The 15,016-nt window shown below is 40.5% G+C and overlaps 1 protein-coding gene across 10 annotated transcripts in view; it reads right to left on the reverse strand.

The window, feature by feature from the left end:
* BPTF (bromodomain PHD finger transcription factor) overlaps window positions 1–15,016 on the reverse strand; it is a 158,799-nt gene that overhangs the window by 74,980 nt on the left and 68,803 nt on the right. For all 10 annotated transcript variants that reach the window (XM_030827051.1, XM_030827056.1, XM_030827052.1 and 7 more), the window contains exons 8-11: window positions 13,660–14,015; window positions 13,224–13,355; window positions 3,473–3,602; window positions 2,552–2,690 (exon numbers count right to left, since the gene is read on the reverse strand). In XM_030827051.1, coding sequence (XP_030682911.1) covers window positions 2,552–2,690; window positions 3,473–3,602; window positions 13,224–13,355; window positions 13,660–14,015 — 757 coding nt within the window. The remainder of the gene's footprint in view (window positions 1–2,551; window positions 2,691–3,472; window positions 3,603–13,223; window positions 13,356–13,659; window positions 14,016–15,016) is intronic.

Raw genomic sequence — 15,016 nt, forward strand, 5'->3', positions numbered from 1 at the left:
CACAGTGGGTTGATCTCAGCTCACTGCAGCCTTGAACTCCTGGGCTCAAGCAATCCTCCCTCATCAGCCTCCTGAGTAACTGGGAATACAGATGTGTACTAATATGCCCGGCTAATTTTTGCATTTTTTGTAGAGATGGGGATTTGCCATGTTGCCCAGGCTGTTTCTTGAATGCCTGGGCTCAACTGATCCTCCCCTGCCTTGGCATCCCATCACAGGTGTGAGCCACGGTACCTGGCTTTAAAGCCATTTTCCTATTCTTTACCTTCTTCTTCACTTGAACCTAAATATCCCAAGGACCTAGCAAGGTATATCTAGTTTTTATTTAAATGAATGATTTCTTCCAGAAAGGTCTGGCTGAAGGAAGGGAAGAGAGTGCAAAGAAACCGTAATCCTGTCAAGAGCAGGATAGTGGTGAGGTAAGAAAAGAATCACAGAAAAGGATTGGGTCCTGCCAGCGTTCTATCACTCTGTGTATATGTGGTCTTCACTATGTCACCTAGCACCCTTATGAAACAGTCGGCTCATTGAACATGAGTTTAAAAACACATGGTCTTTTAAAAGAGCAGTTCATCTCTATAGAGTTCGGTGATTCTAAATACTAAAGCTCATTAGCCAGTCGTAAAAACTCAATTAATAGCTTATTTACGGGCCAGGCGCAGTGGTCACACCTGTAATCTCAGTACTTCAGGAGGCCAAGGCGGGCAGATCACAAAGTCAAGAGATTGAGACCATCCTGGCCAACATGGTGAAACCCTGTCTCTATAAAAAATACAAAAATTAGCTGGGCGTGGTGGTGTGTACCTGTAGTCCCAGCTACTTGGGAGGCTGAGGCAGGAGAACTGCTTGAACCCAGGAGGCAGAGGTTGCAGTGAGCCGAGATACGCCACTGCACTCCAGCCTGGTGACAGAGCAAGACTCCATCTCAAAAAAACAAAAACAAAAACAAACCGCCTCCCCCAAAAAACCTATTTATTTATTTTTTTAAATTATACTTTAGTTCTAGGGTACATGTGCACAACGTGTAGGTTTGTGACATATGTATACATGTGCCATGTTGGTGTGTTGTACCCATTAACTCTACATTTACATTAGGTATATCTCCTAATGCTATCCCCCAACCTCTCCCCACCCCACGACAGGTCCCGGTGTGTGATGTTCCCCATCCTGTGTCCAAATGTTCTCATTGAAAAAACCTCATTTAGGCCGGGCACGGTGGCTCACGCCTGTAATCCCAGCACTTTGGGAGGCCAAGGCGGGTGGATCACTTGAAGTCGGGAGTTCAAGAACAGCCTGACCAACATGAAGAAACCCCGTCTCTACTAAAAATACAAAAATCAGCCGGGCGTGTTGGCGCACGCCTGTAATCCCAGCTACTTGGGAGGCTGAGGCAGGAGAATCACTTGAACCTAGGAGGCGGAGGTTGCGGTGAGCCAAGATCGCGCCATTGCACTCCAGCCTGGGCAACAAGAGTGAAACTCTGTCTCAAAAACAAAAACAAAAAAACAAAAACAAAAAAAAAAAAGAAAAAGAAAAAACTTCATTTATATGACAGTATTTTGGAAGCCTCTATCACTTCCTTTCTGGTTTTCTCTTACTTGCAACAATGCTAAGGTAACTAGATACATGACTCCTCAAGAAGTGAATTAGTACTGAATTAAGTTTTTTTTTTTAAGAGATTGAGTCTGGCTCTGTCATCCAGGCCTGAGTGCAACAGCACAATTATAGCTCACTGCAGCCTCAAACTCCTGGCCTCAAGCAATCCTCCTGCCTCAGACCCCCAAGCAGCTGGGACCACAGCCATGTGGCACTACACCTGGCTAATTTTTAAAACTTTTTTGTAGAGATGGGGTCTTGCTATGTTGCCCAGGCTGGCCTTGAACTCCTGGCCTCAAGTGATCCTCCTGCCTCAGCCTCCCAAAGCACTGGGATTATAGGTGTAAGCCACTGTAGCTGGCCTGAATTTTTTTTTTTTTTTTTTTTGAGACAGAGTCTTGCTCTGTCACCTAAGCTGGAGTGCAGTGGTGCAATCTTGGCTCACTGCAACCTCTGCCTCCTGGGTTTAAGCCATTCTCCTGCCTCAGCCTCCTCAGCAGCTGGGATCACAGGCGTGTGCCAGCACACCCAGCAAATTTTGTATTTTTAGTAGAGACGGGGTTTCACCATGTTAGCCAGGGTAGTCTAGAACTCCTGACCTCAAGTAATCCACCTGCCTCGGCCTCCCAAAGTGCTGGGATTACAGGCGTGAACCACTGCACCTGGCTGCCTGGCCTGAATTTAAGATTTTGAAAAATGATAATCAGGCGGCTAAGGACTCTTCTAAAAAACAAGTTCCATTCTACAATCTTACGGAAATCTGAGAAATCAAATTCCTGTGAATAAAGGTAATTTTTAAAGTTTTAGGGTTTTAGTAAACTAAACTAGTAATTCTGCAGTATTAATAAAAATTTCAGAAAAATGTTTTTATCTAAAATATAGTCAATATACTACAAATTTATAAGAAATATAAAGCAGAAACGATTATGCAGGACATGTCATTTTAATTACTTACTTCCTTCTAACGACTTTCTGTAATTCACATTAGTATTGCCTGGCAATTTAGGAACAAACCTATAAACATGAGTTTTACTAATCCAGCTCCAACCACCATATCCTGTCACTCTGTACTCTTCACCTTTTTGTTTCCAAACCTGGTGTAAATGAAAACATTTTGATTAAACAACAAGAATAACAATGCTTATAAACCACATGTGGTTTTATGCATTTTTACCAAACAAGTTTCAAAGTCAGGCAAATTAAATTTACTAATCATCCCCAGGTTTTTCCAAGTGAGGACAAAAAAATTTACTAATCAATTTAGTTTTCACTGGGAATCAAAGATTAATGAAATAATACTCCTTTTTAGCATGTAAAATTTAACACATTTTTACAGTTTTATAACAATTTCAACAAATTGGCCTTGTAAGCCTCCAATATTCTAAGATAAACCGATGCTTTGTAAATTTGCCAGGAAGATGTACTTTATCCCTAACATATTAATTAAAAGACTATGTCAAAAGTAGGCCAGGAGCAGTGGCTCATGCCTGTAATCCCAGCACTTTGGGAGGCCAAGTCAGGAGGATCACCTGAGGTCAGGAGTTCAAGACTCACCTGGCTAACATGGTGAAACCCCATCTCTACTAAAAATACAAAAATTAGCCAGGCGTGGTGGTGCACGCCTATAATCCCAGCTACTTGGGAGGCTGAGGCAGGAGAATCGTTTGAACCCAGGAGGTGGAGGCTGTAGTGAGCCGAGATTGTGCCACTGCACTCCAATCTGGGCAAGAGAGCGAGACTCTGTCTCAAAATAAATAAATAAATAAAATACAAAGACTATGTCAAAAATAAAATAAAGTTAGTAAGTATTCAAAGTTTCAGAATAAAAGTCTCAGAAATGGCTAACACTATTTTAAAGGGTTGTTGTAAAAATTACCTGATGCTTAACTGGAAATGTGTATTTTACCCATGTCGCTTGCTGCATCGTTTCTTCTTCTTCCTGTTTTTTCTCTTTTTTTTTGACTTTCTCCTTTTCTTCTCTTTCAATTGATGTCATCCGGTGTAACCTAAGAATTCATGCATAGAAAGACAATGTTAACTTGGAAAAATAAACAGAAAAGATAAAAATGCAATACTGAAAAATTAGGAAGACAAAGCAGACTTAGTTATAATCCTACAAACCAGACAACCCCAACTGACAAAACTTAGTTGTAGTTGTACAATTCCTTAATAAGAAAAGATAAAGAGTACAAAAAGGCAAAAACAAGAAATGCTATCCTTTCCATGCCTCCCCATAAGAAATAATTATGATTTATTTCTAAAACATTTCATGTATATATGGTATATACCAACATTTATGTATCTCTTTACATAGTCCATTACATATTCACACATATGTACTTTTTAGTGCACACACAACCACAGTTTTTAATCAATGGATAATTACACTAGAAGATCTTTCCTTATCAAAATATACACATTTTTTAAGGAATTAAAAAATATACCATTGCATGGATACGCCATAATTTATTAAACCAGGTCACTGTTAAAGAACACTTTGTTTCCAGAGTTTTTTCCTTCCAAAAAGCAAAGACCAAAGAATACAAAAACATTTATTTTATCAATCGCTATTTCTGATTCTCACAAGCACTGGGGATTTTAAAGCATTCACAGGATCTACTAACAGAAATCAGGTTTCTTACATTCGCAGAGAAAGGGGCCCATGGGGCCCCATCTTTCCAGAGAGAAAGAGAGGAAGGATGAGGAAGGTCGGCCCATATTGACCTAAATCATGAAACACAGGCATCGGCCACAACTCCTTCTCAAGCAGGAAAGGAAATCACTGCACCTACCAGTAAAGACCAGGCCTGTGGTGAGGCTCTACATTTAGGGGATTAGACTAGATTTTCATGAATCAGAATATTTCTCACAGAGACACGAAGCAAAACCTACAAAGAAAGGAGCTCGTCTCTAAGAGCGCTAGTGGCAGAAGAACTGCTTTTATCACACCCTAACCAGATGCAGCCAATTTCTCATGCACAGCTCTGCGGAAAGACTACAGACCTTTTGTTAACTTGGGGTACTGATGCCGAAAAGATGTGGGAGGGGATTTCAGTCTTTTTATCTCCTTTCCCCCCCACCAAAAATTCCCCATCACTCTCCCTGCTTCTTCTCTCCCTCCCAACTTTTACGAAGGCTTTGTGTCCCTGTGATTGTAGGTCCCAAGAATACAGTCTCCCCCAGGCTGACAGCTCATGCCTATTAACTGCACTCAACTGGTGTAGCAAACATTCTCCATAGGCTCTTCACAGTCTCCCATAAACTGATGGGAGGAGGGGAAAGGGAGTGGATCCTCACTGGGAGCTAATGTACTCAAATTCCATCCCTCTGCCAATACACTTGGAACTAAGGAGAAGGACAAGCTCTGCAGGCACAATACGGCGGATAACCTGACAGTCTCAGGCTACAGGAGTAAGGCGGGGTGACTATGCCAGGAGGACTGTGTAGGATTTCTCATGGAGATTTTGAGGACTTGGCTTCTATACACCTCTGAAAGGCCAGGTCCAGCATGGCAACTGGGCCATTTTCACTGACAGAGGCCAGGAATGGAGCACTGTCTGAAGGACTCTAGTGCAGTGACACCCTAGGAGCTCAAAGCTGGGCAGGGTGCTCAGTTGTGTTCTTGGTGTCCACGAGGCAAAGAGGTCCCTTTTATCACCAAATACAAAGGCTTCTCTTTGTGGAGGAAGCAAGGCCAGTTAGGCAGTCTTATGGCTAATCTCTGATGCTACCTATCCCAGAGTAGCATGCTGGTGGGTGTGCCAGTGGCAGATTTTCTTTCTACTTCTCCTTGGTCAACGAAGTCCAACCAAGAGAATGAACTGAACTTCAACTCCACTGGTGCTCAGGGTTTTGCAGTGTTTTGCTCTCACAGCCATAGCTGTAACAAACAATATTTTATGTCTTTCTTGGTAAACCTGGGGAGTACCCCTCTATATCCTCCAGTGGTGGGATGGCTGGGTCCAAAAGTTCTTGCACTGAAAATGCTGACGGATATAGGGTCAAACTGCTCTTCAGAACAGTGCAATAATAAAGCCACCCTGCGTTCCTACACCTTCACTCATGCTGAGTTAGTACTGAACTTCTAAACTGTTAGTCAAACTCAGAGGTAAAAAATACTATCCCATTGTCTTTAATTATGAGAGAAGTAATCATTTTTTACATCTACTGGCCTTTCATATTTATTTTTCTGCAAAATGCCTATTCAAATCCTTCGTCTTGTTTGTATTAGACTATTAGTGCTTTTCATTTATAAAAGGTCTTTGTCAATTAAGAAAATTTTCCATTTGTGGTACAAATATTTTTCCTCGGTTTGTCATGTCTTTTGAGTTTGATTACAGTAACATTTTTCCACTCAGAATTTTAAATACATGTATCCACTTTTTTCCTCTATGGCATCTGGATTTTTTATCTGTTTAAAAAGAAAGTATCACAACAAAAACATAAATTAATTCATACTTTCTTATTGAAGTTTTCCTTTGTTTTTAGGGTTTTGGGTTTTTTTTTTTAAACAATTCTTCATCAATCTAAATGTTTTTTGCTAAGGCAGAGATCTACGTGATATTTTCCCAAACATGCTTTCCCTTTGTGATGTGCAATGCTACTACAGCTAAATCCCCACGCTTAGGTCTATTTTTGGATTCTGTATTTTATCTACTGATTTGCTGCTTCTGTAGAACAAATATTGAAGCTTCAAAATGTGCTTTAATATCTAGTGCCTTTTTCACTAACATCTATTTTTTCCCCTTTTGGCTATTCTTACACAATAACTTTTCTTTTCTTTTTTTTTTTTTTTTTTTTTTAAAGACAGGTTGTCACTCTGTTGCCCAGGATGCAGTGCAGTGGCGCAATCATAGCTCACTGCAGCCTCAAACTCCTGGGCTCAAGCAATCCTCCTCCAACTTCTGGGCTCAGTCTCCCAAGTAGCTGGCATTACAGGCATGCACCACCATGCCTGGCCAATTTTAATTTTTTTGCAGAGACAGAGTCTTGCTATGTTGCCCAGGCTGGTCTCAAACTTCTCACTTCAGGTGATCCTCCCTCCTCAGCCTCTCAAAGTGTTGGGATTATAGGTGTGAGCTACTGTGCACAGTATTCTTGCACATTAACTTTTCTAGATCAAATATTAGTATCATTTTGGTCAAACCTCCCATGCTCCAGGGTGGAAAATCTTATTCCCAAAGTATCCTTCATGTCTTTAGTTAAGCTTTAAAGATTGCTTAACTTTTTAATTAATTAATTAATTATTATTTTTGGTAGAGACAGGGTCTCCCTATGTTGCCCAGGCTGGTCTTGAACTCCTGGGCTCAAGCGATCCTCCTGCCTCACCTCCCAAAGTGCTGGGATTACAGGCGTGTGCCACCATGCCTGGCCTAAAGATTGTTTTACACAGGCCTTGAATATTTCTTGTTAGATTTGGCCGAATGCAGTGGCTCACGCCTGTAATCCCAGCACTTTGGGAGGCCGAGGAGGGTGGATCACTTGAGGACAGGAGCTCAAGACCAGCCTGGCCAACATGACAAAACCTTGTCTCTACTAAAAATACAAAAATTAGCCGGACATGGTGGCACTTGTCTGTAATCCCAGCTACTCAGGAGGCTGAGGCAGGAGAATTGCTTGAACTCAGGAGGCGAAGGTTGTAGTGAGCCGAGATGGCGCCACTGCACTCCAGCCTGCACGACAGAGCGAGACTCTGTCTCAAAACACACAGACACACACATGCACACACACACACAATTATTCCTAGGTGTTGGAGGTTTTTGTTGTTGTTGTTCCTGGAATCTTTTGCTTCATTATAATTTTTAAAAACATGTAAACTGCAACCAGATTAAGAAACAGAACTTTATCTACAACCAATACATCAGATGCTTGTGTGTCCAATTCCCTGGCAATGAATACGTTTGTGCTAAACATTCCCTTGTTTTCCCTTATACTTTTAGAACCTATGTGTGTGCATCCCAAACAGTATAAAGTTTGCCTTTTGAAAACTCAGCATAGGCCGGGTGTGGTGGCTCACGCTTGTAATCCCAGCACTTTGGAAAGCCAAGGTGGGCAGATCATGAGGTTGGGAGTTGGAGACCAGCCTGGCCAACACAGTGAAACCCCGTCTCTACTAAAAATACAAAAATTAGCCAGTTGTGGTGGCACACGCCTATAATCCCAGCTATTCAGGAGGCTGAGGCAGGAGAATCACTCGAACCTGGGAGGTGGAGGTTGCAGTGAGCTGAGATTGCACCACTGCACTCCAGCCTGAGCGACAGAGCAAGACTGTCACAAAAAAAAAAAAAAAAGAAAAGAAAACTCAGCATCCAGTATAAAACTACCTGCATAGAGCAGTATTGTTACTATCAAAGAAGGTTCCCAGGAAAATATAAACTTGTCTCTGGATCACAGTCTGGCTTCAGCTTTCAGGAAAGTTTACAGACCTCTTTTGGTGAAATCAGTGGGCGAGATCATCAGCAAACCCTGGAAGATACAGGGCTCACCACAATCAAGGTATCTGGCGTGACTGCAGCATAAAACAGGTCTACTATAGCCAAGCATCCAAAGCGGCTGGCTCTATACTTCTTGCTTTTGGATCTTTTGAGGACTGTTTTCCCCACTGACTTGGGATTTGGCCTTGGTGGGTAGGCTGCCATTTGTTTACCTGCATTATTGCTTCTGCAATTTTATAGGTGGTGTATTTTCTATTGTTCCCCTTGTCCCTGTGGGTCTGTAATTTTAAAAAAGTTTGGCCACAGTTTTGGTGGAGTTCAGCATGGAACAAAATCACATGTGTTAATTAATTAGCTCAACTTCATATAATTGTGTCTATATCTTGACAATATTTATAAGTTTTATTTCTCTTGGCAAACTGCATTTCCTGGTAGTTTTAGAAAATGTTAAAATATAACGTTGATAATTTTTTTTTTTTTTTTTGAGACAGGGTATCACTCTGTTGACCATGCTGGAGTGCAATGGCACAGTTATGGCTCACTGCAGCCTCCAGCTCCTGGCCTCAAGCGATTCTCCTGACTTGGTTGCCCAAAGTGCTGCGACTACAGGTGGGAAAGCCACCTCACCCGGCCAATAGTGGGTAATCTTTTTTGTTCCACCTGAATGTTATTGGGAATGCTTCAAGGGTTTCACCAAAAGGCATAATAATTTGGTTTGAAATACATCTTCAAAAAAAAAAAAAGACTTCATATATTCATATTTATCTAAGAGTTTAAAAAAAAAAAAGAATAAATAGGCCAGGTGCAGCTGCTCACACCTGTAATCCCAGCACTTTGGGAGGCCAAGATGGGAGGATCACTTGAGGTCAGAGATTCAAGATCAGTCTGGGTAACATAGGGAGACCCCATCTCTACAAAAAAATTAAAAATGTAAAAAAATTAAAAATAAAAAAATAATAATAATGAATTTAGACAAAATACCTTCTTGGCATCTAATGAGATGATCAAAAGGTTTCCTTTCTTTGGCTTTTTTCTTTTTGAGACAGCATCTTGCTCTGTTGCTCAGGATGGAGTGCAGTGGTGCGACCTCAGCTCATTGCAACCTCTGCCTCCCGGGTTCAAGTCATTCTCCTGCCTCAGCCTCCTAGTAGCTGGGACTAAAGGCGTGCAACACCATGCCTGGCTAATTTTTAGTAGAGATGGGGTTTCACCACGTTGGCCAGGCTGGTCTTAAACTCCTGGGCTCAAGTGATCCACTCGCCTTGGCCTCCCAAAGTGCTGGGATTACAAATGTGAGCCACTGCGTCCAGCCTTTCTTTGACTTCTTAAAATAGTATGGTATTAGTAATCTCCTAGTATTGGAGATTGGTGTCTAAGGTGAAGCCAATTTAGCCATGGTTTCTTATTCTTTAAATTTACTCCTGAATATATCTGCATATCAATATTTTCAGATTTCTTATAGATACACCTATTTGCTATTAATTATTAATAAATATTAATAAAGGAGACAGGGCCATAATTTTCTATTTGTCTATTTCTATTTATCAAGTTGCCTAACAGTTTCACGCTAACAGAAACAATAATCTGTAAAATTTCCTTTTTCTATTCTGGTAGAAAAGTTTAAATAGAACTGTCTGGTTCTCGAAATTTAAGAAATCTCTTATGCAATCATCTGGTCCTGCCATCACCTTAGCGACAGGTGCAGTGATAAACAACCAGAAATCCTTTTCCTGCCTAAGAGTGTGGCTTCTGCCCTACTAAGGACTGGGATCAGTGTGGCGTCCTCCCCAACCCTTCCCCCCACCCAAAAGGAGCTCAGTGGGTCCCTTTCTGTGGCGGTGGGGATGGAAGGTGGGGCACGATCAGTTGGGGACTTTTATTCTACCATCTTGGTCCACTCTTTCTAGGTGGACCCCTTTCTTTGTGGATGTAGGAAACCTGAATACTGTTTTAGTGACCCTGTGAAGGCTTTAAAATTCCAAGTTCTAGAGAATCAGAAATATTGGTTAGTATGTCTCTTTCTTTACTTTTTTTTTTTTTTTTTTTTTTTTTGAGACAGAGTTTCACTCTTGTTGCCCAGGCTGGAGTGCAATGGCACGATCTCAGCTCACCGCAACCTCTGCCTCAAGGGTTCAAGAGATTCTCGTGCCTCAGCCTCCCGAGTAGCTGGGATTACAGACATGTGCCACCATGCCTGGTTAACTTCGTATTTTTTTTTTTTTTTTTTAGTAGAGACAGGGTTTCTCCATGTTGGTCAGGCTGGTCTCGAATTCCCGACCTCAGGTGACCGCCCACCTTGGCCTCCCAAAGTGCTGAGATTACAGGCATGAGCCACTGTGCCCGGCCTTTTTTATTCTTGATATTGGTTACTTGTGCTGTATTATTTTCCTCCCTTGATAATCTTATCAGAGACTTATAAAACATAATGGGATCTAAGGTATATTTGTTTTCTATTTCATCATATTTGCTCATCTTTAATATTTTCTTTCTTTAGGTTGGTTCCTTGAGATGTGCCCTTAGCTAATTAATTTGCAGTTTTTCTTTTCTAATATAAGCATTAAAAGCTAGCAACTTCTATGAAGTCTTTAATTGCATCTGACAAATTTCAATGTATGTAGTACTTTCATGAACATCCAGATCAAAATGTCTTCTAGTTTTCATTATGATTTATAGTTGAGCATTTATTTATTTAGAAGTGTATTTCTTACCTTTCAAGCATATAGCCCTTGCCTTTAAAATTTTACAAATGTCTATATCCCTAAACAATACTGTAACATTGTATTATCACACATGCTTTTAAAATCTACACAAATGTATGTAGTATATGGAACTGTTTTCTCTTTTTAAAAGTTTTTATTTTATATTCAAGGGGTATATGTGCACTGGGGGGAACAGAGTTGCTAGTTACTCATTACCTGTATGGTAAACACCGTACCCAATAGGTAATTTTTACAACCCTTGTGCCCCTCCCACCCTCTCCAAATGTTTTCATTCTATTGTAAACTTACAAGATTCAATCTCGACACTTGTTGCTCCAGTGTGTTTTTCACTGCTATGTAACAGTCCATTATGAAATAACACAATTTAAACATGCCTAATATTGGCCGGGCGCAGTGGCTCAGGGGGGTCATGAAGTCAGGAAATCGAGACCATCCTGGCTAACAAAGTGAAACCCCATCTCTACTAAAAATACAAAAAATTAGCCGGGCATGGTGGTGGGCGCCTGCAGTCCCAGTTACTCGGGAGGCTGAGGCAGGAGAATGGCATGAACACGGGAGGTGGAGCTGCAGTGAGCCGAGATCGCGCCACTGCATTCCAGCCTGGGTGACGGAGCAAGACTCCATCTCAAAAAAAAAAAAAAAAAAAAAAGGCCTGATTATGAGCACTTAGATACTCTTTCCAAATTTCATCATTATGAAATAATATTATAAGGAACACCCTGCTACAATGTCTTCTCATGTACACAGGGTAAAAGTTTCTCTACTGTATTAGGAAGGAGTCGAATTGCATTTTTAACTTTGTTTTTGTCAAACCATTCTCTAAAATTGTTATAGCAACCATTGTACTAATTGCACTCTTATCAGAAATGTATCACAACTGTAATCCCAGCACTCCGGTAGGCTAAGGCAGGCAGATCGCTTGAGCTCAGAGTTCAAGAACAGCCTGGGCAACATAATGAGACCCCATGTCTATAAAAAATACAAAACTTAGCCAGGCATAGTGGAATGCATCTGTAGTCCCAACTACTCGGGAGGCTGAGGTGAGAGGATAACCTTAGCCCAGGGAGGTCAAGGCTGCAGTGAGCTGTGATGGTGCTACTACACTCCAGCCTGGGTGACAGTGAGATCCTGTGTCAAAAAGAAAAAAAAAATGTATGTGGTGGAAACACCAAAGAAAACTGGGAGCCATATCCTCAGCAGATGAAAACCATTTAGTAGGCATAAATTTACTTTTCTCAAAAACATATCTTATGTTCCTTTTTTTTTTTTGAGATGAAGTCTTGCTCTGTCACCCAGGCTGGAGTGCAGTGGTGCAATCTCGGTTCACTGTAACGTCCGCCTCCTGAGTTAAAGCGATCCTCCTGCCTCAGCCTCCCGAGTACCTGGGGACTACAGGCATGTGCTACCACACCCAGCTAATTTTTGTGTTTTTAGTACCTCAGTCTCCCTAGGTGCTGGGATTACAGAAGTTGAGCCACTGTGCCTGGCTTGTATTTATATTTTAAAAACTATAGGGCTATGCCTTTGGAGTGGACTCTGTAGAAAAGATGGGGGCAGGGAAGATAAAATGGTTCTTACTTTTTACTTTATGCCCTTAAATATTCTATTATTTACCATAACCTTAGTTTTGTAATAGTAACTTTTTAAAGACTACAGTTACAAAGCAAGTCTATCAGGGCTAAAAAGTAGATTCAAGTCACAAAATTTTCTTTCTTTTTAATCATCTGTTCAAGTTGCGCAGCCCTGGGTCTACTCGGGAGCTACATGATCTTTGGTTGGACACTGAACTTTAAAAAAGGATGTAAATCAGATTTCTAGCATACTGCCTACAAGATTCTAGAATAAATACTAAAAAATGTGAGTGCTCTTTCTAGTCAATAAAAATGCTATTTACTTTAGAAAATATTTTAAATTTTCACATACCAGATCTCTTTCGATTTTCATCACAATCCTGTATGGCAAATAAGAACTAATATTCATGGCGGGTGCGATGGCTCACACCTGTAATCCCAGCACTTTGGGAGGCTGAGGAGGGCAGATCACAAGGTCAGGAGTTCAAGACCAGCCTAGCCAACACAGTGAAACCATGTCTCTACTCAAAATACAAATAATTAGCTAGGCAAGGTGGTGGGTGCCTATAATCCTAGCTACTCGGGAGGCTGAAGCAAGAGAATTGCTTGAACATGGGAGGCAGAGGTTGCAGCAAGCTGAGACTGCACCACTACACACCAGCCTGGGAGACAGTGCAAGACTCTGTCTCAAAAAAAAAAAAAAAAAAAAAAAAAAAAAAAAAAAAAAGAAAGAAAGAACTAATAATATTCATTCATGTTTACAACTTATATAGGAAGAAAATGAGGCCAAAAGTAAAGTCTTCAATATGGCCTCTTAAATATATTAACTTTCATTATTAATAGGCTAGTATTTCAAAAGGGAGTCCAATATTCATCATTTACAAGGCTGAGAATTCACTTACCTGGTATGTCCTAAAGATTCTCGCCATATTGGTAGCATCACAACTGGTTTAACTGCACACTCCAAAATGGCTAAAGCCAATGCAAATTCTCTGGGTTTGCTACACATCTGAACTGCCTTGATCCAATTTGCCCTATATTTCAGAAGAAATGAAAGAAATTATTTCACTAGGTTGACCTTAAATTAAAAGCACAATAGTTGTAACTTTGGCCTCCATCTGATTCCAGGGATAAAGACTACGACTCCTAGAAATCCTCCAAATAGTGGTGTTGGTTCAGTAAGTTAGAAGTACACTCATGCCTCTAATGTCCTGTCTGCTGACCACATTGACTTCATTCAATTCATTGGTAATGACGTTTTCAAGTGCACAACTACAACAATCATTTTATAAACATTTAGTATATTTACAGCAATAAATTAACCTTAGTTTCCTTTACCTATGTGATGCCCAGTTGGGATGAAGAAAGGATGAAGGGATGTTGTTTTCTAATTGGGTGATAGTCAGTCTCAGAGTAGATATGGTAAGAACTTTGGACCCATGGACAGAACCGTTCCATTTGAACTCTCCTGCTGGAGTCAGACAGAATTTATGTGCAAGATGCCTTCTCTTATCATGATCTTCTCTGTGCTGGTGCTTATTCAAAGCAAATGAATTGGTGGAGTATTGATTGTGGTAGACGCGATACTTCCCTTCTTGACCCAATTTAAAATAATTGTTGATATTTCCTTTCATGACCACTTCCTTTTTGGTGCTCAACCGTGAAATTTCTCCTTGAGAGTTGACTACCAGTACCTGACCAAAAAAATAAAAAGACTGGATTATTTACGTCAATCAAAGATGTAAATTTCATCTAATCAATTGTCTTTCAATAATTAAAATTAATAATTCAAAGTAAGATAAATCTTATGATAGAACTTTTGAAGTCTAAAAGCTAAGTTAAAAGCTAAAGCTAATTGTTTATAATTAAACAACCAAGATATGCCTGCAGAAAGAAAACTAACACATATTAAGTACCTATTACACGTCAGATACTATTATTCACTGCTTTCATGTATTAAAACTTCAAATACACACATGAAACCATACATAAAAATTACTCACCTACCATTTTTTTCAAGTTTATAACATATACTTAACGGAAAAAGAAGGGCATCACATGTACTATCCCCCCAAAAATATATTCCTAAAAACACCCTTTCAGGTCCTTTTATCATTCCAGCTATAGTGTAAGACCCCATGGATACTTCAAAATAGTATTTTCAAACAGTTGATCCCAACTCTTAGTGGACTATGAAATAAACAGTGGCCTTATTCAGCTTTTTAAAAAATAAAATGTAATGCAATAGGCTAGCACAGAAAATATCAGGGTGCTTCCCACATCATAAGGTAAAATAGTATTTCAGAAAGCTTTTGAATATGTGTATTGGGCTGCTATGAAAAAATGTGTATGTGACTGAGGGTCAGAGTCAAAAAGAAGTACGAAAGCCACTGCTTTTAAGCAATTGCTGTGATGTTAAGAACGTCCTTTATTCTTGCATATCTACCCTGCAAATAATTCTCGAATATGGGAGACCAAGTTGGGGCCGTGTCCTGTCACCATGGCTAGCGGAAGCGCAGAGATACCGAGTCCTAGCTCTGATCCCGTTGTTCATGATCAGAGCTGGGATGCCATGCTGTCCTATCCACAGTACTCTCCTATCAATGGGTAAGCCTCATCCTTTAATTAGCTGCAGGTTCACCTGAAGTGATCACAGCTAGAACTGAGCAGTGAATCATCTACAGTTCTTTAATAA

The sequence above is a fragment of the Nomascus leucogenys genome, chromosome 14 (genome assembly GCF_006542625.1).
Source record: "Nomascus leucogenys isolate Asia chromosome 14, Asia_NLE_v1, whole genome shotgun sequence".
Classification (NCBI taxonomy): Eukaryota; Metazoa; Chordata; class Mammalia; order Primates; family Hylobatidae; genus Nomascus; species Nomascus leucogenys.